The sequence below is a fragment of the Garra rufa genome, chromosome 6 (assembly GCF_049309525.1).
Source record: "Garra rufa chromosome 6, GarRuf1.0, whole genome shotgun sequence".
In the NCBI taxonomy this organism is placed as follows: Eukaryota; Metazoa; Chordata; class Actinopteri; order Cypriniformes; family Cyprinidae; genus Garra; species Garra rufa.
In genome coordinates this window covers 54,967,806-54,990,633 of record NC_133366.1, presented here as the reverse complement: position 1 = coordinate 54,990,633, position 22,828 = coordinate 54,967,806, and the positions used below count along the sequence as shown (strand labels likewise).

The window sequence follows — 22,828 nt, the reverse complement described above, 5'->3', positions numbered from 1 at the left end:
ACATTCCATAGGCGTAATGGTTTTTATACTGTACAAACCGTACTTTCTATGGCCCTACACCTAAACCTAACCCTCACAGGAGATTGTGCACACTTTTACTTACTCAAAAAAACTCATTGTGCATGATTTATAAACCTGTTTCCTCATGGGGACCTCAGAAATGTCCCCACAAGGTCAAAATCTACTGGTATTACTATCCTTGTGGGGACATTTGGTCCCCACAACGTGATGAATACCAGGTACACACACACACACACACACACACACACACACACACACACACACACACACACACACACAAATACATAATATATATATATATATATATTAATCACATAAAATCAATACATATTTGAGTTTCCAGACTGTTTTTTTTTTGTGCAAATTAATCTAAAGTTTGTAAAAAATAGAAATAGAAAAATTAGGTAGCAAAGGTTGGTTGATCTGTAAAAAAAGATAAAAAGGAAAAATTTAAAACTGAGAGAATATATATATGTATATTTCTGTTTTCAATTTGTTCTTTTTATCTATTTTTTATTTTTAGATTTTTTTAGATTATATATATAAAACTATAAATATATATAGAAATATTGGTAACACTTTACAATAAGGTTCATTAGTTAACATTAGTTAACCACATTAGTTAACATGAGCTAATAATGAACTGGACTTATACAGCATTTATTAATCTTTGTTAATGATAATTTCAACATTTACTAATACATTATTAAAATTTTGTTAACATTAGTTAATGCAGTGTGAACTAACATGAACAAACAATGAACAACTGTATTTGCGTTAACTAATGTTAATGAAGATTAGTAAATACAGTAACAAATGTATTGCTCATGGTTAGTTCATGTTAGTTAATTAACTAATGTTTAACTAATGAACCTTATTGTAAAGTGTTACCGAAATATTTATATGAAAAATAGAAATAGAAAAATAGTTAGCTTTAGGTCTGTAAAAAATAGATAAATAAAAAGGACAAATTGAAAATGAAAAAAAAAAAAATATATATATATATATAGAAATAAAAGACCTTTATGTCTATTAATCACATAAAAAGCACTAAACACATTTGAATTTTCCAGACTTTTATTGTTCTTTTCTTTTTTTTTGCAAATTCATCTAAAGATTGTAAAAAAAAACAGCAATAGAAAGAAGTAATAAGGTAGCAATTGTTGGTAGATCTGTTTTAATGTGAAGAAATGTTGACGTCATTCTTTATTTTTCATGATTTCATGTTGGCATTTCTTAAATAATTGCGTCATCATTTATGAGTGTGTTTATTGTCATCATCTGTTTCTGCTCCTTCCTCTTCCTCCTCGTTTCCCTCTTCCTCTCGTTTTCCCCTCGAACACAGAACGTGCTGTAACCATAGCGACGCCCCGCCCACACTCAGCATCATCATCCTCTGAGCTGGAGCTGCTTGACTCCGCCCTCGATGGCAACACTTGTGTGGCTCCGCCCCTCGTCTCATCCTGTGTGTCTGCAGGTGAGTTCAGGTGAGGCACTGACCCTATGAATCCTCCCGCCAGCGGCCCTGCGCCACCAGGGGCCCCATCCGGCTGTGAGGCCCCGCTCCTGTCCTTCTTTGCTGGAGATGTTTCTTCCTCGTCGTCCTCCCCTTCTTCCTCTCTCTCCTTTCTCTTGAGGCAGGTGACGGCTCTGCGCAGACGCTGGCTGCGGATGGACTGGCGCTCCTGCTGCTCCAGACGGAAGAACGAATCGATGCGCAGCTGCGTCTGCACACACACAACAATGCAATTATTTGATCAAAAATACAGTAATACTTATCTATAATGTATAAATCACACTAAATGTAAAATTGAAAGTTTTTTTTTTTTAGATTTTGCTGATTTTTAAAAAAATTAATTTGAATAATTTCCATGACTTTTCCAGGTCACACTCTATATATAGTTCATAATAAAAAAAAATCAAAGGTTGGTAGATCTGTAAAAAAAAAATAGATAAATAAAAAGGACAAATTAAAAACCTTTCTATGTCTTAATAAAATTAGATAAAATTAAATACAATTATAAATTAACACTTTTATAAATCAAAGGCAGATTAAATTAATCAAAAGTGCCAGTAAAGACTTTTATAATGTGACAAAGATTTCTACTTCAAACTTCTACTCAATAAATATAATATAGAACTTGATATTAAAATGTCTAAAAAATTGTATGCAATTAATTTAGAGAATATTTTTATGTATTTAAAAATGAAATGTATATAAAATTAAATTATAATGTATCTATAATGTATAAAATTTAAAATTAATCAGTATATTAGAATGATTTCTGAAGGATCATGTGACACTGAAGACTAGAGTAATGATGCTGAAAATTCAGCTTTGATCACAGAAATAAATTAGAGTTTAACAGATATTCACATAGAAACAGCTATTTTACATTAAAAAAATTTAAAATAATTTTTACTGTATTTTTAATAAAATAAATGTGGCTTTAGTAAACAAATAAGAGACTTCTTTCAAAAATATCCAAACATTGATAAATGAATCATCAGTGTTATTTTTGTATTATTTGTTTTTATATTTATATTAGATTTTATTTTTAGTAATTTTGCAATGTCCTTTTGTCATGTTTAAATTATTTTGATATCTATATTTAATTTAATTTCAGTTTTAGTTATTTTACGACTTTTACTTTTTACGATTTTTACTCCTATTTTATTTCACCTTATTTAAATGAATGAAAATGATTTGGAATAGTTGTATTTTGTTCACAGGAACTGAAGTCTGTCACCTGTTGCGTCTGGAGCTGTTTGAGCACCGGCTGCAGCGTTTCTTCCGTCTTCCTGCTGCTCCATCCGAAGCGGCTCTGACAGAAAGTGTGACGGGTTAAGAACCTCTTCTCCTCATTTTAAACTCATGCAGACATTCACAATGTGTTAAAAGTCAGCGTAAATGTGTAAATGACATGAAGGATATTCTTTGAGGAGGTCCAGGTGTGGGCGGCCCCAGCTGAAGGAGGCGTCTGATTGGTCGACGGTGGGCTGCAGGTACGCCTGAGCCACAGCTGGGTTCGGGAAACCAGGATGAAGCTCAATATTTCTCAGTTTCTTCTTCACCTTTGTGTCTTTGGGGTTGGTGGCCAGTTTCTTATTCTCCTGCGCTTCAGTCCACCACTCACTACAGCAGACAACAAACACGGTCAGCTATGTTTACAATTTATAGGAAAAACAGCAGCTGTGATTGACAACAATTTGAATAAAAACACATGGAAATTACATTTCAGCTTTTACAGGACTGAACTTTACGGTAAAAAACTTTATGGTAAAAAAAAAAAAAAAAATCTATTTTGCACCTGTACAATATACTATATATGAATATACACGATGAATTAGACTCCATCCCTGTAGCTTCTGCACAAGCTGGTGTAAAAACAACTCTTTTTTTTTGGAATGTGTTGCAGCCATGAAAATTAAAATTTGGTTATATTTACTAAATAAAATTTAAAGTTGGCCCCTGAAAACATTGGACAAATAAATTGGATAAAATTGAAATGAAATTATTTTCAATATTTCACTGCAAATTATAAAATGACTTAATTTTTGCTACAAAATCTGTGGATTTAAAAGTATTTTACAGTAAAAATGACATAAAATGTCCCATTTCTAGTTTTTCACCAGTTTTATGAACCCTGGACTAAAAATCAGCCATAAAATCACCTTTAAAATTGTCCAAATGAAGTTCTTAGCAATGCATATTACTAGTTAAAAACTAAGTTTTTATATATTTACGGTAGGAAACTTACTAAATGTCTTTATGATATCCGAATGATGTTTGGCATAAAATTGGTCATTTTGACCCATACAATGTATTTTTGGCTATTGCTACAAATACACCAATGATACTTAAGACGTCACAAATTATATTATTGTTATTAAATAATATCAATGCTTTTAATTAATACGTACTTAAATTAATGATTTCTTTTTCAAATAAAAAGCAATAAATTATATTTTGACAAACAGCTATTTTAAACTGTAACAATATTTCACTGTTTTTACTTATTTTTGAACAAATAAATGCCGAATTGATGAGCAGAAGAGACTTCTTAATTATAGTATTATAGTATTTTTTTTATATTTTCAGCTTTTATTTTTATTCAAATATTTTAATATAAATTATATAATAAAAATAAAGATTTTTTTTGCAATTTTCAGGGAATATTTTTATATTTTCAGTTGACATTTTGTTCACTGAAAATTTTAAAATGACTTAATTTTACCAAAATCTGTGGATTTCAAATTATTTCACAGTAAAAATTACATAAAATGTCCCATTTTTATTATTTCTTTTACCATATATGTGACCCTGGACCACAAAACCAGTCTTAAGTCGCTGGGGTATATTTGTAGCAATAGCCAAAAATACATAGTATGGGTCAAAATTATTGATTTTTCTTTTATGCCAAAAATCATTAGGAAATTAAGTAAAGATCATGTTCCATGAAGAATTTTGTAAAATTCCTACTGCAAACATATCAAAATGTAATTTTTGATTAGTAATATGCATTGTTAAGAACTCAATTTGGACAACTTTAAAGGTGATTTTCTCAGTATTTTGATTTTTTTGCCCCCTCAGATTCCAGCCAAATATTGTCCTATCCTAACAAACCATACATCAATAGAAAACTTATTTATTGAGCTTTCATATGATGTATACATCTACATTTTGTAAAATTTAACCTTATGACTGGTTTTGTGGTCCAGGGTCACATATGTGATCCTCGATCACAAAACCAGTCATAAGGGTGCAATAAATAAGCTATTAATGGATGTATAGTTGGGATAGGACACTATTTAAGAAATATTTTAATATCTGGAATCTGAGGGTACAAAAAAATCTAAATATTGAGAAAATCACCTTTAAAGTTGTCCAAATGAAGTTCTTAGCAATGCATATTACTAATCAAAAGTTAAATTTTAATATATTTACGGTAGGAAATGTACAAAATATCTTAATGAAACATGATATTAATATCCAAATGATTTTTGGCATAAAAGAAAAATCAATCATTTATACTCATACAATGTATTTTTGGCTATTGCTACAAATATACCCATGCTGCTTAAGACATCACACATATTGCACAGCAACTTTGATGGTCTTTTGCTGTCATTTCCCGCAGCGTTTCTGACCTGAGCTGAATGAGTGGCTCCAAACCGGCTCCGGGAAACTCGTTGAGGATCTCCATCCCGGTGACGTATCCCACTCCTGGAATGCCCTCGGTGTAATCGCTGCCCAGCAGATACGCCAGATTGATGAGTTTGCTCCTGTCCAGCCCTGCAGACGGACACAAGCTCACATCAGTGTCTCTTTCCTCCTATTAATGGTGCATATTACCTGATGTCAGGTGTGCAGCTCACCCAGCTGGTTCTGCATGTCCACAGACTGGTAATGCTCCACGTATTTGTTCTGGTTGAAGAAGTTCTTGTAGACGTGGCGGCCGCCGAAGAGCCAGATGTCGCTGTCTTCGGTGATGGTGCCGTGCGTTTGGTCCAGACGATCCAGTGCAGCACACTGGGCTTCGGCCTCCATCGGCGCCACGACGAACGGCACGCCGAACAAACGCAACAGCTCCTGATGAACGCCATCACACCCACAGAAACACTTCAGAATCATGCAGACATGAGCGTCACAGGTCGTGTATACTGGTGCACTCCTCATACTATTCTGCAGTACATGCACTGCCAATGAGAAATTACGTTTTTCCAGGATTTATTCTCTATATAGTGGACCTCAATGGTGCTCAATAAATTGAAGGTTAAAAATGCATTTTCAGTGCAGCTTCAAATGACTCTAAACATTCCCAGCTGAGGAATAATGCTCTTATCTAGCGAAATTATTAGTTATTTTCTAAAAAAAAAAAAGTATATTTATACACTCTTTAACCCTAAATGCTCATCTTGTCTAGCTCTACGATGCACACAATAAATTCTATAAAAACATATTTCATTAATCTAATAAATAAATAAAAGTTTCAATCAATAAATAAACAAATTAATTAATTAATATTACGATGATTTGTAAAATGGATTGCAGTCCGGATTACTTTATTCCTTCTATTAAATAACATGTAAAAAATAATAAAATAAAATAAAATAACAGTTTTCCTTCTATAAAATACTAAAAGAAGAAATTGTATTAAAATATATTACATTAATCTAGTAAATAAATAAACGTTTTAACAAATAAATAAATATTATGACGATTTCTAAAATGGATCGAAGTCCTGATTACTTTATTTCTTTTTAATAAAATAAAATAACATTTATTGAAATATATTACAATAACCTAGTAAATAAATAAAAGTTTCAATCAATAAATAAAATAATTAATTAATAAATATTACGATGATTTGTAAAATGGATTACAGTCCAGATTACTTTATTCCTTCTATTGAATAAAATGTAAAAAATAAAATAAAATAAAATTACAGTTTTCCTTCTATAAAATACAAGAAAAAATTGTATTAATAAAATATATTACATTAATCTAGTAAATAAATAAAAGTTTCAATAAATAAATATTTTGATGATTTCTAAAATGGATTGAAGTCCTGATTATGTTATCCCTTTTATAAAATAAAACAAAATTTATTAAAATATTTTACATTAATCTAGTAAATACATAAAAGTTTCAATCAATCAATAAATAAAAAAATTAATTAATTAATATTATGATGATTTGTAAAATGGATTGCAGTCCGGATTACTTTATTCCTTCTATTAAATAAAATGTAAAAAATAATAAAATAAAATAAAATAAAATAAAACACAGTTTTCCTTCTATAAAATACAAGAAGAAATTGTATTAAAATATATTACATGAATCTAGTAAATAAATAAAAGTTTCAATAAATAAATATTTTGATGATTTCTAAAATGGATTGAAGTCCTGATTACTTTATTCATTTTTAATAAAATAAAATAAAATAAAATAACATTTATTAAAATATATTACATTAATCTAGTAAATAAATAAAAGTTTCCATCAATAAATAAACAAATAAATACATTTATTTTTTACGATGATTTTTAAAAATGGGTTGCAGTCCAGATTACTTTATTCCTTCTATTGAATAAAATGTAAAAAAAAAAAAAAAAATTACAGTTTTCCTTCTATAAAATACAAGAACAACTTGTATTAAAATATATTACATTAATCTAGTAAATAAATAAAAGTTTTAATAAATATTTTGATGATTTCTAAAATGGATTGAAATCCTGATTACTTTATTCCTTTTATAAAATAAAATAAAATTTATTAAATATATTACAATAATCTAGTAAATAAATAAAAGTTTCCATCAATAAATAAACAAATTAATTATTTTTTTTACAATGATTTTTAAAAATGTGTTGCAGTCCAGATTACTTTATTCCTTCTATTGAATAAAATGTAAAAATAATACAATAAAATAAAATACAGTTTTCCTTCTATAAAATACAAGATTAGTAATTATCCCTTACTTAATCAATTCTACAGCACAAACTTTTACACAAAATTTAATTAAAAATGCAACAAAGATTTTTGCATTTAATTTATTAGTTTCACATACTATTTACTTTGCACGATTATCCAATTGCAAAGACCGTAATTTAGTTAAATAAATATATGCGGTGCATTTTCCAGATCTAACAACATTTTCTTTTTTTTATTATTTACATTGAAATCTTAGAATATATTTAAAAAAAATAATAATTTAATATTATTATTCATTTTAATTAAATTCAAATAATTATTATTTATTCATATTTATTTAGTATTTTTGCAAAATTATGCAGCACTACAAATAAGCACAGCTTTTTATTTATTTATTTTATAAACAGAAAAGTTATTCTCTTTTTTCAGAAAAATCCCAATGATATATATTACCCTGGTCTGGGTCAAAATGATAATTTTTTCTTTTATCCCAAAAAGATCAAGTTCCATCAAGATATTTTGTAAATGTCCTACTGCAAATATATCAAAACTTAATTTTTGATTAGTAATATGCATTGCCAAGAACTTCATCTGGACAACATTAAAAGCGATTTTCTCAATATTTTGATTTTCTGCACCCTCAGATTTTCAAATAGTTGTATCTCGGCCAAATATCGTCCTATCCTAACAAACCACATAAATGAAAGCGTATTTATTCAGTTTTCAGATGAAAATTGACCCTCATGACTGGTTTTGTGATCAAGTGTCACATATTTCTAAAACCCCGCAGCTCTGTAATGCAGTATATACAGCAGAACCAGTATAAAGGAAGCTGTCACAGTCTTTTTAAAAAGTAGAAGTAAACTAAACTGACAGGTTTGAAACGATAAATCTCTTTTAATCCAGCCGAACCCCTCTGGAAAAAAAGGAGCAGAGAGATATTTATCCACTAGGCGCTAAAGCTTAAACAAACACAGCGGTGTAAATGAGGAATATGTTGACAGCCGGATTTAGACACACCTGCCGCCATCACACACACACACACACACACACACACACACACACACACACACACACACACACACACACACACACACACACACACACACACACACACACTTTAACCTTCCCGATCTCAGACAAATGCAAACAATGATATCCATGTGCAATAATGTCAGTGTTTACAGTCTACACTCTAAAGCACTCAAGCAGCTATAATCAACATTTTTATTTAAATCATTTAAAGGTGATATATACTTGTCCATGAAGGCTGGAAGTGAAAAACATCTTATTTTAGGTGTGAGTAATTATTTGGCGTGTTTTCTTTTACAGATAAAATGAGGCAAAAAAGATTTAAGTCAAACTACAAAATATGGGCATTTAAATCTTTTTGACTTTTAGTCTGAGTTAAATCTCTTTTTTGGCTTTTTTTTTTTTTATCTGTAAAAGAACACACGCCTAATAATTATGCACACCTGAATATAAGATGTTTTTCACTTCCAGCCTTCATGGACAACTATATATAACTTTTTTAAATGATTAAATACTAAATCAATAGTAGCTTTTGTGCTGTTTCCCAAGTGTTATTTTAGTATCACTGAGATACTATCATAGTTTCATTAATATTTTGAATCAGTTTTTAGTTTTAGTTGAGTTTTTGGCCTTTTGTGTTTTTGTAATTTTTTGTAGTTTTAAATACATCTATATAGTTTTTATTAATGTTTTTAGTGCATCAAGATAAGATAAATTAATTTATTTTATTAATGTATTTAAATTATTAAATTAATTTATTTTACTTCATTTAACATTGATTTTATTTATTTACTTACTTTTTTTTACATTGCAATAACATTTTTAATTTTAGTTTTAGGGCCAATTTTTCTAACAGCTTGCATCAGAATAAAGCCTCTTTTGATGCTAAAAACTACTGGGAGGATTTACTCAAGACACGCAGTCAAACGTTATATATTATATTTTATTATAGTAAAAGTGTAGTAACCATGTTGTTGTTGTTGTATGGTTAATGTTTTTAATTTACCATGGTTTAACTATAGTAACCTTTTTTATTTGTATTTATTTTATATAATAATAAAAATACATACAATATATATAGGCTAGAACCAACAATTCTAAATTAAAAATACTCCACAACATACTAAACATTTTAAATGTAAATAATAAAAATGTAAAATTATAATAAAATAAAACATACCAAAAATTAAATAAATGATAAAAATGAGTGATTCTAAAATAAAACAAATCTAAACAAAACACATACTAAAAATTAAATGATAATTTTAATATCATTTTAAAACAAATAAAAATAAAACATACAAAAAAATTGTTAAATCATAATATATAAACTAATAAATACCCCCAAACACACTAAAGATTAATACCAAAACATACCAAAAATTAAGTAAATGATAAAAACAAGTGATTCAAAAACTAAAAAATCTAAATAAAACACATACTAAAAATTAAATAATTTTAATATATCATTTTAAAACAAATCAAAAGGAAATGTACTCAAAATAGTTAAATCATAAAATGTAAAACAATAAATACCCAAAAACATAGTAAAAATTTACAAAAGAAATTAAGTAAATGATAAAAAAAAATCTAAATAAAACACATACTTAAAATTAAATTATAATTTTAATTAGGGGTGCCTTTAACCATGGTTAATTTTTGTAAGGGTTGTAAAAGTAGCTTACATAACGTTTCAGAGTTACAGTAACTGTGTATTTCATCAGCTTGTTATAATATAAAAAACAAAGCAAAGGACTCATATGATCAGGATGGTAAAATAAACCGAAATCGGTCAGGTTTGTCACTTAAGTTGTTGCGGTTCCCTTAAACATTTGCGATGTGGTCTGTGTGTATTTGCAGCAAGTTTCTGTATTTGTGAATATTTGCAATATTTGTCAAACTGATGAAGAGGTTTTTTCCTAATTTGCAGGTGTTTTTTTTTTTTTGCAGCGCCTTAAGCTCTTTTGGCCACCATAAGTTTCTCTTTTAGATGCAATGTTTATGTGAGAAAAGAGTGTTCAAATGAATCATGCATGGTGTTTTACTAAGGTTTACATTAATCAGTTTACTGGTAATTGCAGCATTATTTAACGCCCAAAAAAGCACGTCTAAACTCATTTTGCACCTGCAGATTACCACACCTTATCATTTTCAATAGCTTGTTTACGACTTCATCTAGGGATGCACCAAAAGGAAAATTCTTGGCTGAAGCCGAAGCCAAACAATATCAAACACTGGGCCGAAACACGTTTTTTCGCGTTTTTCCCCATGTATTTTGCCAATTTATTTCACCATTGCATAAAATAAATAGCCAAAATGTGCTTTTAATAGTTTTGTCTTGCTTTTCAAAAAGAAAAATCAATTACAAAACAACAGTTCAAAAATACTGACTTAACACTGAACATGTTTAACATTCTAGACGTTCAAAAAAATTGTTAAATCATAAAATGTAAACCAATAATTCTAAATTAAAAATACCCCAAAAACACAGTAAAAATGAATCATAAATATTTTAAATGTAAATAATAAAAATTTAAAATTTAAAAAAATAAAACATACCAAAAATTAAACAAATGATAAAAACGAGTTAATCTAAAATAAAATAAAAATAATCAAAATGAAACACATACTAAAAATTACATAATTTGACTAAATCATAAAATAAAACATAAATCATAAAATGTAAGCCAATAATTCTAAATTAAAAATAACCCCAAAACAAACTAAAAATTAAAAACAAATCAAAATAAAACACACTAAAATTGATAAATCATAAAATGTAATCCAATAATTCTAAATTAAAAATACCCCAAAAACACAGTAAAAATGAATCATAAATATTTTAAATGTAACTAATAAAAATTTAAAATTTTAAAAAATAAAACATACCAAAAATTAAACAAATGATAAAAACGAGTTATTCTAAAATTAAAAAAAAAACTAATCAAAATGAAACACATACTAAAAATGACATAATTTGACTAAATCATAAAATGTAAACCAATAATTCTACATTAAAAATAACCCCAAAACAAACTAAAAATTAAAAACAAATCAAAATAAAACACACTAAAATTGATAAATCATAAAATGTAATCCAATAATTCTAAATTAAAACATAAATAAAAACAATAAAAATAAAACATACCGATAATTAAATAAATGAAAAACAAGTGACATTATAGCCTACCAACAAAGCACAGTTTAACTTAAAATAAATAAGTTAGTTAAATAATATTTTTTGGCCATTTTAAGAGCCCCTTCTTGAATCAGGCATGTGTTTCTAATGCACAAATAAATGCAGCCTTGCCGCACAAAGGAGAATGTTAGAATAAATGTATTAATAGAGATGTTGGAATGATTGTTTTTATTTTATTTGACAGAACAGCAGTAAAATGACAATACTAACATGTTGAGTTTTATTTAGTGGTAAACCCGCAAGAAGAGCTCAGTCCTAGTGTTTGCTGGCAGCAGCAGATTTGTGAATGATTGTCATCTTTGGTCTTTGAACCCTGGCTAAGGAGCTGCTGTCAGAATAAACACAATTGGTGTCTGGTGTATTAGACAACAGAACGTTCTGGAGTTGATTGACTAATGGATGATTTCAGTCATCATACAGTAACCTTTCTCTCCTCATGAAGACATGCGATGCGCTTCTAAACAGTCTCTCGCTGTCGCTGCTTGCAATGAGTTTTAAATGCTTCCACACTGACCACATGTTTGATCATTAGTGCACGCCTCTATTGGATCAAATCATTGCTCGCTATCATTTATTCTGCCTTTTTGCTTATTTCGGTTGCTGAACATTCGGTGCATCCCTAACTTCTTCAGTTGTGCTCACTGTCAGTAGATCAGCAGAACTTTACACTCCCATCTGTGCTTTTATGGATCTCACATCTGGCAAATCAGGCCCTTATATTTGAGTTAAACTGTGTCTTATATGAGGATTCTGACCTGGCTCTCGAGGCACATCTGTCCGGTGACGGTGTTGCTGCTGCGCTGCTGCTGCTGCTGTTGCTCTGTCAGACTCATCTGCTCGTCCTGCAGGTCTCTGTCCAGCTGAAGCAGCTCCTCCTGCGACACAGAGAAACACGTTACAAACATATAACATATAACACACAGCTAGCTGATTATGAGACGTACCGTGTCGATGTGATCCCACTCGCTCGCAGCAGCAGCAGCAGGGGCTTCATCTAGGGACTCGTTGATTTCTTCACTCTTATCTGGACTCTGGATGCTGGACTCTTCCTCTTTGCTCTCCTCTTCTTCTGTTTGCTGCTCCTCTTTGTCTTCTGAGCTGCTTTTATCAGCTTCTTCTTCTTTGATGTGAGAGTCCTCTGTTTCAGATGGTTCCTCCGCATCAGAGACATCAATAAAACTCTCTGAGGGAACAAAGCAACAGGTATCAGTCACTCTTTGTTTTCTGGTAAAAACCTCTAAACATTCTGTAAGCCAGGGATTGTTAGTTAGTGAAAAGCTAATTAAAATATAAAATTAAAAAGTTTTAAAAATTAAAATAAAACTACTAAAATAATGCTAAATAAAAGACCTAAAATTAGTTACATCATAAAAATGTAAACCAATAATTCTAAATTAAAAATACCCCAAAAACACAGTAAAAATGTATCAATCATAAATATTTTAAATGTAAATAATAAAAATTTAAATTAGTAATAAACCATTTTAAAATAATAAAAAACATATTAAAATTAAATAAATTATAAAAACAAGTGATTCTGAAAAAAAAAAATCTAAATAGAACACATACTAAAAATTACATTCTAATTTTAATCATTTTAAAACAAATCAAAATTAAACGTACTAAAAATTGTTAAATCATAAAATGTAAACCAATAATACTAAATTAAAAATACCCCAAAACATGCAAAAAAGTATACATAAAAAACATTTTAAATGTAAATAATAAAAATGTAAAATTATAATAAACCATTTAAAAATAAAAATAATAATAATAAAACAAAAATTAAATAAATAATAAAAACGAGTGGTTCTAAAATAAAAATAATAATAATTTTAAAGCAAATGTAAATGAAACGTACATCATAAAATGTAAACCAATAACTCTAAATATTAAACATATTCTAAAACATACAAAATAATAATAAATCAAAAACATTTGTAAAATAAATAAAAAACAATGTAAATAATAAAAATGTAAAATTATAGTAAAATAATAAAAAAAGATAGAATGAGTGATTCTAAAATAAAAAAATCTAAATAAAACCCATACTAAAAATGTATGAATCTTTTTAAATGTAAATAATAAAAATGTAAAATTGTAATAAACCATTTTAAAATTAATAAATGAAATATAAATATATAAATAAATGATACAAACAAGTTATTCTAAAATAAAAAAATTCAAATAAAACACATACTAAAAATTAAATGATAATTTTATTAAATAATTTTAAAACAAATCAGAATAAAACATAATAAAAAATTATTTAAAAATTTACACCCAAAACATATTAAAAACATTTGAAAAGTAAAGATATAAAATTTAAATTATAATAAAATAAAACATACCAAAAATGAAATATATGATAAAAATGAGTGATTTTTAAAACAAATCAAAATAAAACATACTAGAAATTGTTAAATCGTAAAATATAAATAAACATTTCTAAAATAAAAAAATCTAAATGTACTAAAAAATGTATCAATTTTAACATTTAACAATGTAAATCACAAAAAAAAAACATTTTAAAATAAAAAACAACTAAAATATTTTATTAATTTAGCTGCACATCATGTGAGCATTAACTGGCATTAAATAACTGCGAACCTGCAAAGGTGTTGTTAAATTTTTGAAATATTTACTAAGAAAATCTGTAATCTCTAGAAGTGTCTGTGTGCATTTGTACCTTCAGAGCTGCTTTCCACCTCATCTTCACTCTTGACTTTATTTTCCTCCGACTGATCTGTCTCGTCTGCATTCACAGGTTTGCGATCAGAGGAAGTGCTCAGGTGTCTCAGCTTCAGAAGATGATTCACCGCAGCATCTGGAGGCTCACGTGTCTCCTCCTGACTTTCAGACACGGCAGAACTGAGAAGAAGAGGCATTCTGGACTGCAGCTTGGATTCTGAAGTCTCTTTCTGTGAGGAAACACTGATTCCAGGATCTTCTCCATCAGAGCCGTTCCTCAGCTCAATCCGCTCCACATCTCCATCTCCCAGAGCTTCCTGTATGGCCATCAGAGTCCTGGGAGAAACACCTCCACCTGCGCTGACCTCAGTCACCACGCTTCTGTCAGGAACCACAGCTTCATCCTCATCTTCTGAGCTGCTGCTGATGACATACGTCCTGCGTTTGTGTTCGTCTGCCGGATCCGTCATGGAGATCTGGATGGCTCGTAGAGTTCGAGGTGAGACGCTTCCATCTTTATCTTCAGATCCTCTCACAGCCACGGCTTCTTCTTCAGAGCTGCTGTCTATCATGGCGTTCTGGATGGCCTGTAGGGTGCGAGGAGAAGGTGGCGCTCCTGATGCTGGTGGCTCCTCCTCTGGACAGGATGAGGAGGATGAAGGCTTGTTCTCATCATCCTCAGTCACAGGCCGCCATAAGGGCTCAGGCTTTCCTTTTGGTCTTCCTTTACGTTCCCATGGAGAGCTGGACCACAGCGCTGGAGCTGGACCACTGTCTGGAGCGCTGGCTTTCTTCTGGGAGCCTGAAGAACATGGTAACGCAAAGACTAAAGTTTGTTTGGTTGTACTTTAGTAGGACAGTATTGTTTGGAAGAAATTAGTACTTTTATTAATCAAGGATGCATTAAACTGACCAAAAGTTCTTCAAAAAAAAAAAAAAAAAAACATATATATATATATATATATATATATATATATATATATATAATATTATATTATATTAATTAATTAAATTGAACTAAAGTTCTTTAGTTCTTTAAATAAATAAATAAAAAGAGATTTAATTATGAGGAATAAAAAAAAATCTACATTCTGAGATTTAAAAATTCCTAATTATGAGTACAAAAATCCTAATTAAGAGCAAATCAGAGAAATTATTAGATTAAGAAGTCATAATTCTTTTAAAATAAAACACAAAAATAAAATAAAAAACTAAAATGTGTTAAAAATGAACAAATAATACAAATTGAAATAGGTCATTCTAAAATAAAACACTTACTACACATTAAATAAATTATTTAAAAAAATATATATATAATTACAATAAAATAAGTAAAATCATAACAATGTCAATAAAATATTTAAAAAAAAAAATCAAAAAAAAAAAAAAAAAAAAAAAAAAACTTTTCTGAAGAATCAAACTGAATAGGTAGGTCATTCTAAGATAAAACACATACACTATATATATATATATATATATATATATATATATATATATATATATATATATATATATATATATATATATATATATAATTAAGATAAAAAAACTCAAATAAGTTAAATCCCTTTAAAAAAAAACTTTTCTAAAGAAACAAAGAAATTAAAGAATTATTCATGGAATTTAATACTTTTATTCATCAAGGATGCATTAAATTGACCAAAAGTTCTTTGAAAATAAAACACACACAAAAATAAAAATAAAACACTTAATAAAAAATAATTAAATAAATCAATAATTATAAAATACAATTATAAAATAAAACACTTACTATAAATTAAATAAATAAATATAAAAATATATACACACATATAATTAAACAACAACAAAAACTACATTCAAAGATTTTAAAAAATCCTAATTATGAGAAAAAAAGTCATAATTATTAGGAAAACATCAAAATGGATTAGATTAAGAAGTCATAATTATAAGATAAATAAATCATAATTATGAGAAATTTGGTATTTAAAGTCATAATTATGACTTAAAATCTATACTATATATTTTAAAATATTAGGGATATTTTGGCTTAAAAAGTTTTATTTCTAGAATTTAATACTTTTATTCATCGAGGATGCATTAAATTATTCAAAAATGCCAGTCAAGACATTTATAATGTTAAAATATTTCTATTTCAACTAAATGCTGTTCTTTAAAACTTTCTATTCATCTGTGAATCCTTAAAAAGTTTAATGTATAATGGTTTCCACGAAAATATTAGCACAATTGTTTTCAACATTTATAATAATCAGAAATGTTTGTTCAGCAGCAAATCAGTATATTAGAATGATATCTGAAGGATCATGTGACACTGAAGACCGGAGGAATGATGCTGAAAATGCAGGTTTGATCACTGAAATAAATTACAGTTTAACAGATATTCACATAGAAAACAGCTGTTTTAAATTCTAAAAATATTTCACAATTTTTCTGTATTTTTAATCAAATAAATGCAGCCTTGGTGAGCAGAAGAGAGACTATAACACATATGAACAAAAAAACACAAAATGTGTAACACTTCAATGTTTTCCTGACCTTTAATGAGTATGTAGTGTGAGGAGTCCTCGGACACCAGACGGCGGACCTCCATGTGCTGGTCTTTGCTCTGTTGGTCCGTCTGATCCGCTGCTCCAGAGCTGCGCTGGTTCATCTCCTGCTCCACTCCCTCCAGACGCTGGTTGAGTTTGTTCCTCTGCAGGAGACCCGCCAGCTGATACTGAGAGAACTCGCCTGACCTCTGACGCACCAGCATTAGGTAAGTGAGGAATATTATCAGTGTTAAACTTACTAAATAATATTAACAAAACTTAATAAGGTGTAATGTAATGACAGCATGAAGCTGAGCACCTCTGGGGGTTTGTGGAACAGGGTGCGTCTCCTTTTGCTGAACTCCTTCATTTCTTTCAGGATTTCGTGTTTGATCTCCGGTGGCATCAGGGAAAACTCCTCAGAGTTGATGTCTACAGAGTTCGGGTTCTCATACATCTCTTCCTGAACAAGACAGAAAAATTCAGAGACGTATGAGATGTTTCTTGTGTTAGAAATTATAATCATGAGATTTAAAAAAAATCTAAATTATGAGAAAGATAGTCATTATCATGAAATTAAAAGTCAAAATAATTAATTAATTAATAATTATGAGATTAAAAAAATCAAAATTATGAGAAAGAAAGTCATTATCATGAAATTAAAAGTCAAATTAATTAATTAATTAATTAACAATTATGAGATTTAAAAAAATCAAAATTATGAGAAAGAAAGTCATTATCATGAAATTAAAAATCAAAATAATTAATTAATAATTTTGAGATTAAAAATCTTAATTATGAGGAAAACATCAAAATGATTATAATAAGAAGTCATAATTATAAGGAATAATTAATAATTATAAGAACATTAATTTAAATTTTGAGATTAAAAATCTTAATTATGAGAAAATCATAACTGAGACAAAAAGTCATAATAATAAGATTAAAAAGTCTAAATTGTTATGAGAAAAAAATTATAATTTTGAGGAAAACAGAAATGAAAAAGTCATAATAAATCATTTTAAAATATTACAAGTCATAATAAAAAGGAAAAAGTCATAATTATGAGATTTTAGTCAAAAAAGTGAGATTAAGAAATCATAATTATCAGGAAAATTCATAATTATGAGGAAAAAAATCTAAATTCTGAGATTAAAGGTCAAAATTACGAGATAAAAAGGTCAATTATGAGGAAAAATGTCACAATTATGAAGAAAACATTAAAATGAAAAAGTCATAATAAATAATTTTAAAATATTAAAAGGCATAATATTATGAGGAAAAGTGAAAATTAAATAAAAAAAACATAACTGTTAGGAAAAAAATATTTTAATATTAAATAGTCATAATTATGAGGAAAAAAATCCTAAGTATGAGGAAAAAGTCAAAATTATGAGATTTAAAACGATTATGATTAAAAGTCAACATTCCATAGAAAAGTCAAAACACTGAGGTTGAGTCAATTTATCATGAGAATAAAATTTACATTTTTAATTAATTAATTAATTAAGAGAAAAAAGTCATAATTATGAGAAAAACATCAAAATAATTAGATTAAGAAGTCATAATTACAAGGAAAAATCATAATAAGATTAAAAAGTCATAATAATAAGGAAAATAAATCATAATTCTGAAAAAAAAAATCTAAAGTTTAATATTAAATGTCATAATTATGAGGAAAAGTCAAAATGAGATAAAAGAAAACATAACTATTAGGATAAAAAAAATTTGAGATTAAATTGTCATAATTATGACGAAAACATCAAAATGATTAGATTAAAAGTCATAATAATAAGGAAAATAAATCCTTATTACGAAAGAAAATCAAAAGTTTGATATTAAAAGTCATAATTATGAGATAAAAAAAACAACAATTAGACAAAAAATAAATTTTGAGATTAAATAGTCATAATTATGAGGAAAAAATCCTAAGTATGAGGAAAAAGTCAAAATTATGAGATTTAAAACGATTATGATTAAAAGTCAAAATTCCGTAGAAAAGTCAAAACATTGAGATTAAGAAGTCATAATTATCAGGAAAATTCATAATTATGAGGAAAACATCTAAAAGATTTGATTAAGAAAATCATAATTGTGAGATAAAAAAATAAGGAAAAGAAATAAGAATTATGAAAAAAATCTAAAGTTTGATTTTAAAAGTCAAAAAGAGATTAAAAAACAACTATTAGGGAAAAAAAATAAATTACAACATTTAAAAGTCTTAATTCTGAGATAATTGTGAGGTAAAAAAAAAAGTCAAAATTATGAGATTCAGAATTCATAATTATGGGAATCTAAATTTTGAGATGAAAAAGTTATAACTGAAATAAAAAGCTGATTTTTTTTTTCTTTCATTTTGACTTTTGGTTATAATTGTATTTTTAAAAAATGTTTATGGCATAAATTGTAACAAATAAATGTCATAATTATGTAACAAAATGTAACTACAGTATCGTCCATCTCTGATCTGCTGAATGCAACTCTAAGGCATGAAGATATTAACAACATTAACATCCTGCTTTTCTGTGCAGCTGCTCTGAAACAGTGTGTGTTGTGAAAAGTGCCTGATCTGACCTGGAATCTGCTGTAGGTCTGCAGTGATTCATCTCCATCTCTTTCTTCCTCTGAACTGCAGCAACATATAAATTATATATATTTATTTAAGAGACACAATTAAAAACATGTTTCTTCATTATCATTCCGTCTCATTAGTGTTTTTCTGACCTGCTCTTGTCTCTGTCTTCATCAGGAGGAAGCGCAGGCAGAACGTACATGTCATCCTGCTCATCGCGCCTCACCGACGACAGGCTGGGAATCGCCTCTTGGCTGCAGAAAAAGACATACTGAGCATGTTTTTCGGTGGACAAACATCACTGGAGATGATTTAGGACTTGTACCTTTTGTCTCCTAGAGCTGCTTTGATGGCCTGTCTCTTCAGGAAGGTCTGGAGGAGTTTCTCATTGGTCTGTTTGGACTCACGGCTCATCTCCTCCCTCCGCTGTCTCCTGATGGCCTGAGGAGGGGCAGGATGTTGAAGCGTCATTCACGTTTAACATGCATGCACAAAGCTGCTGAAGCTCACCAGCGTCTGTTTCTTGAGCAGCGGCGCGTCTCCGTCGTACACAAACACGGGTCTGATGCGGAAGAACAGCAGCTTACAGAGGCGATTGAAGAGCGTGAGGAGGTGAGCGTTCTGGACGGCGTTCCCATCGCGATCCCTCACGCCTTTGACCGCCTGATTCAGCCAGATACTGATGTCTGTCACAGGCGAGTCACGGATCCAAACAGACTAACTTATACTTACATCAATGTGATAATCCTGCAGTAAAGGATACCCACAGCTAAGATCTTCCCCTCCAGTGTTTCAGGATTGATGGGTTTTCCGGTGCTTTCCAAGAGCCTCCACAATCCCTGAACTCCCATCACTCCTGCTCACACCTGCACAAAAACATCAACTCACTCATCTTTAACAGAAAAGCAGAACCATGACAAGAAATGGATGTTTACACCACATAAAAAAGAAAAAAAAATCATGAATTTGGTAAATTCTTTTTTTTTTTTTTTAAGAAAGTCACAACTATGTGATGAAATTTCAATTATGAGATAAAAAGTCTAAATTATGGTATTTAAAAGAAATCATAATTATGAGAAAAAGTTATAGTTATTATAACAGTAAGTCACAATTATCAATTAAAAAGTAAATTATGAGATATTGTGATGAGATTTTTACAAAAATCTAAAATTATGAGGAAAAAGTTAAAATAATTCATTTAAAAAGAATAATTATGAGATGGAAAATGACAAAATTATGACCAAAAAAAAAAATCAACGTTATGAAAGACAAAATCATAACATTAAGAACTCAAAATTATGAGAATAAAAAGTATAGAATTATGAGATTAAAATTATGACAGAAATTTAAAATTATGAGAAAATGTCACAATTATTAGATGAAGATAATTATGAAATAAAGTATAAATTATGAGATTAAAAAAAATCACAATTATGACATAAAAATAACAAAATTATGACAAAAGAATCAACATTATCAGTCAAAATGATAACATTAAAAAGTTACAATTATGACAGAAATGTAAAATTATGAGAAAATGTCACAATTATGAGATGAAAAGTCAATTACAGAATAAAAAGTCTGAATTACAAATTAAATAAAATTTGAGACAAAGTCTAAATTGCAAATTCTAAAAAAAAATAAAAAATCACAATTATGACATAAAAATAACAAAATTATGACAAAAGAATCAACATTATCAGTCAACATTAAAAAGTTACAATTATGACAGAAATGTAAAATTATGAGAAAATGTCACAATTATGAGATGAAAAGTCAATTACAGAATAAAAAGTCTGAATTACAAATTAAATAAAATTTGAGACAAAGTCTAAATTGCAAATTCTAAAAAAAAATAAAAAATCACAATTATGACATAAAAATAACAAAATTATGACAAAAGAATCAACATTATCAGTCAACATTAAAAAGTTACAATTATGACAGAAATGTAAAATTATGAGAAAATGTCACAATTATGAGATGAAAAGTCAATTACAGAATAAAAAGTCTGAATTACAAATTAAATAAAATTTGAGACAAAGTCTAAATTGCAAATTCTAAAAAAAAAAAAAAAAATCACAATTATGACATAAAAATAACAAAATTATGACAAAAGAATCAACATTATCAGTCAACATTAAAAAGTTACAATTATGACAGAAATGTAAAATTATGAGAAAATGTCACAATTATGAGATGAAAAGTCAATTACAGAATAAAAAGTCTGAATTACAAATTAAATAAAATTTGAGACAAAGTCTAAATTGCAAATTCTAAAAAAAAATAAAAAATCACAATTATGACATAAAAATAACAAAATTATGACAAAAGAATCAACATTATCAGTCAACATTAAAAAGTTACAATTATGACAGAAATGTAAAATTATGAGAAAATGTCACAATTATGAGATGAAAAGTCAATTACAGAATAAAAAGTCTGAATTACAAATTAAATAAAATTTGAGACAAAGTCTAAATTGCAAATTCTAAAAAAAAAAAAAAAAAAAATCACAATTATGAGATAAAAAGCCAAAATGACACAAAGTTAAAATTGTGAGAAAAAAAGTAACAATTATGAAAAAGTTCAAATAATAAGTTTGAGAAGTTATAATTATGAGATAAAAAATGGCAAAACATTATGACAAAGTTAAAGTAATTTAAATGATGCAAATAACAAGTTGTAACTATGTGGAAAAAGTTACAATGAGATAAAATAACAAAATTAAATATAAAGTCAAAAATATAAAATGAAAAGTTATAATTATAACATAAAAGGTCACAATTGTGAGGAATATGTCTAAGTAATGAGATTAAATGTCGTAATTATGAGATAAAAATGACTAGGTATGTATAATTATGACTTGGTCATAATGTCCACTTTTTATATCACAGTTATTACTTTAAAAGTCAAAATTATGAATAATATCTCAAAAAGTACGTTATGTAACATTTATGATTCACCAGTATTTATTAATTTATCGTTACCAATATTTCTATTATGTGCTTGAAACTGGTTTCCACATGACAGAGATCCAAATCAAGCAGAGTAAACTTTAAACAGGATACTCAAGTAGAACTATACAGAAATACAACAATAATATAGTGATGATAACTCTATTATTCGTGATTAAAATGATTCAGTATCGCAGCAGAACGTTTTTTCGTATTGCTGCGTTCTATTGAGCTCGTTTAATGTTCATAAGCTTAAGAATAGTTGTTTAAATCGTGATATTTTTACAAAAATCTCTCACAGACCTGCAGCTCCTCACAGCATCAGAACCATAACAACCGGTTAACGCGTCCGGGCAGTTTCCGGAAACACGTCCTGAACACATGAGTTCC

At 28.4% G+C, this 22,828-nt stretch overlaps 1 protein-coding gene across 1 annotated transcript; it reads right to left on the bottom strand.

Annotated features, from left to right (window-relative positions):
* Positions 1–1,080: 1,080 nt before the first annotated feature.
* Positions 1,081–22,779, bottom strand: ercc5 (excision repair cross-complementation group 5). Its single transcript, XM_073842235.1, has 16 exons — positions 22,742–22,779; positions 20,245–20,347; positions 19,992–20,167; positions 19,807–19,922; positions 19,634–19,735; positions 19,484–19,538; positions 17,229–17,372; positions 16,917–17,118; positions 14,380–15,183; positions 12,635–12,873; positions 12,446–12,565; positions 5,401–5,614; positions 5,173–5,317; positions 2,957–3,157; positions 2,772–2,856; positions 1,081–1,748 (listed from the first exon to the last, which is right to left on the bottom strand). Exons 2-16 carry the CDS (start codon positions 20,330–20,332, stop codon positions 1,299–1,301), a joined length of 3,141 nt encoding a protein of 1,046 aa, XP_073698336.1. The 5' UTR covers positions 20,333–20,347; positions 22,742–22,779; the 3' UTR covers positions 1,081–1,298.
* Between the last annotated feature and the right edge of the window lie 49 nt (positions 22,780–22,828).

What these genes read in the sequence shown, in the direction of transcription:
- ercc5 (XM_073842235.1), bottom strand. Translation starts at nt 20,332, where the DNA reads ATGGGAGTTCAGGGATTGTGGAGGCTCTTGGAAAGCACCGGAAAACCC. An exon ending in GAAGACAGAGACAAGAGCAG is followed by an intron (nt 19,539 to 19,633) that starts GTCAGAAAAACA and finishes ATGTTGCTGCAG; the next exon opens with TTCAGAGGAAGAAAGAGATG. An exon ending in CACCTGGACCTCCTCAAAGA is followed by an intron (nt 2,857 to 2,956) that starts ATATCCTTCATG and finishes AACCCGTCACAC; the next exon opens with TTTCTGTCAGAGCCGCTTCG.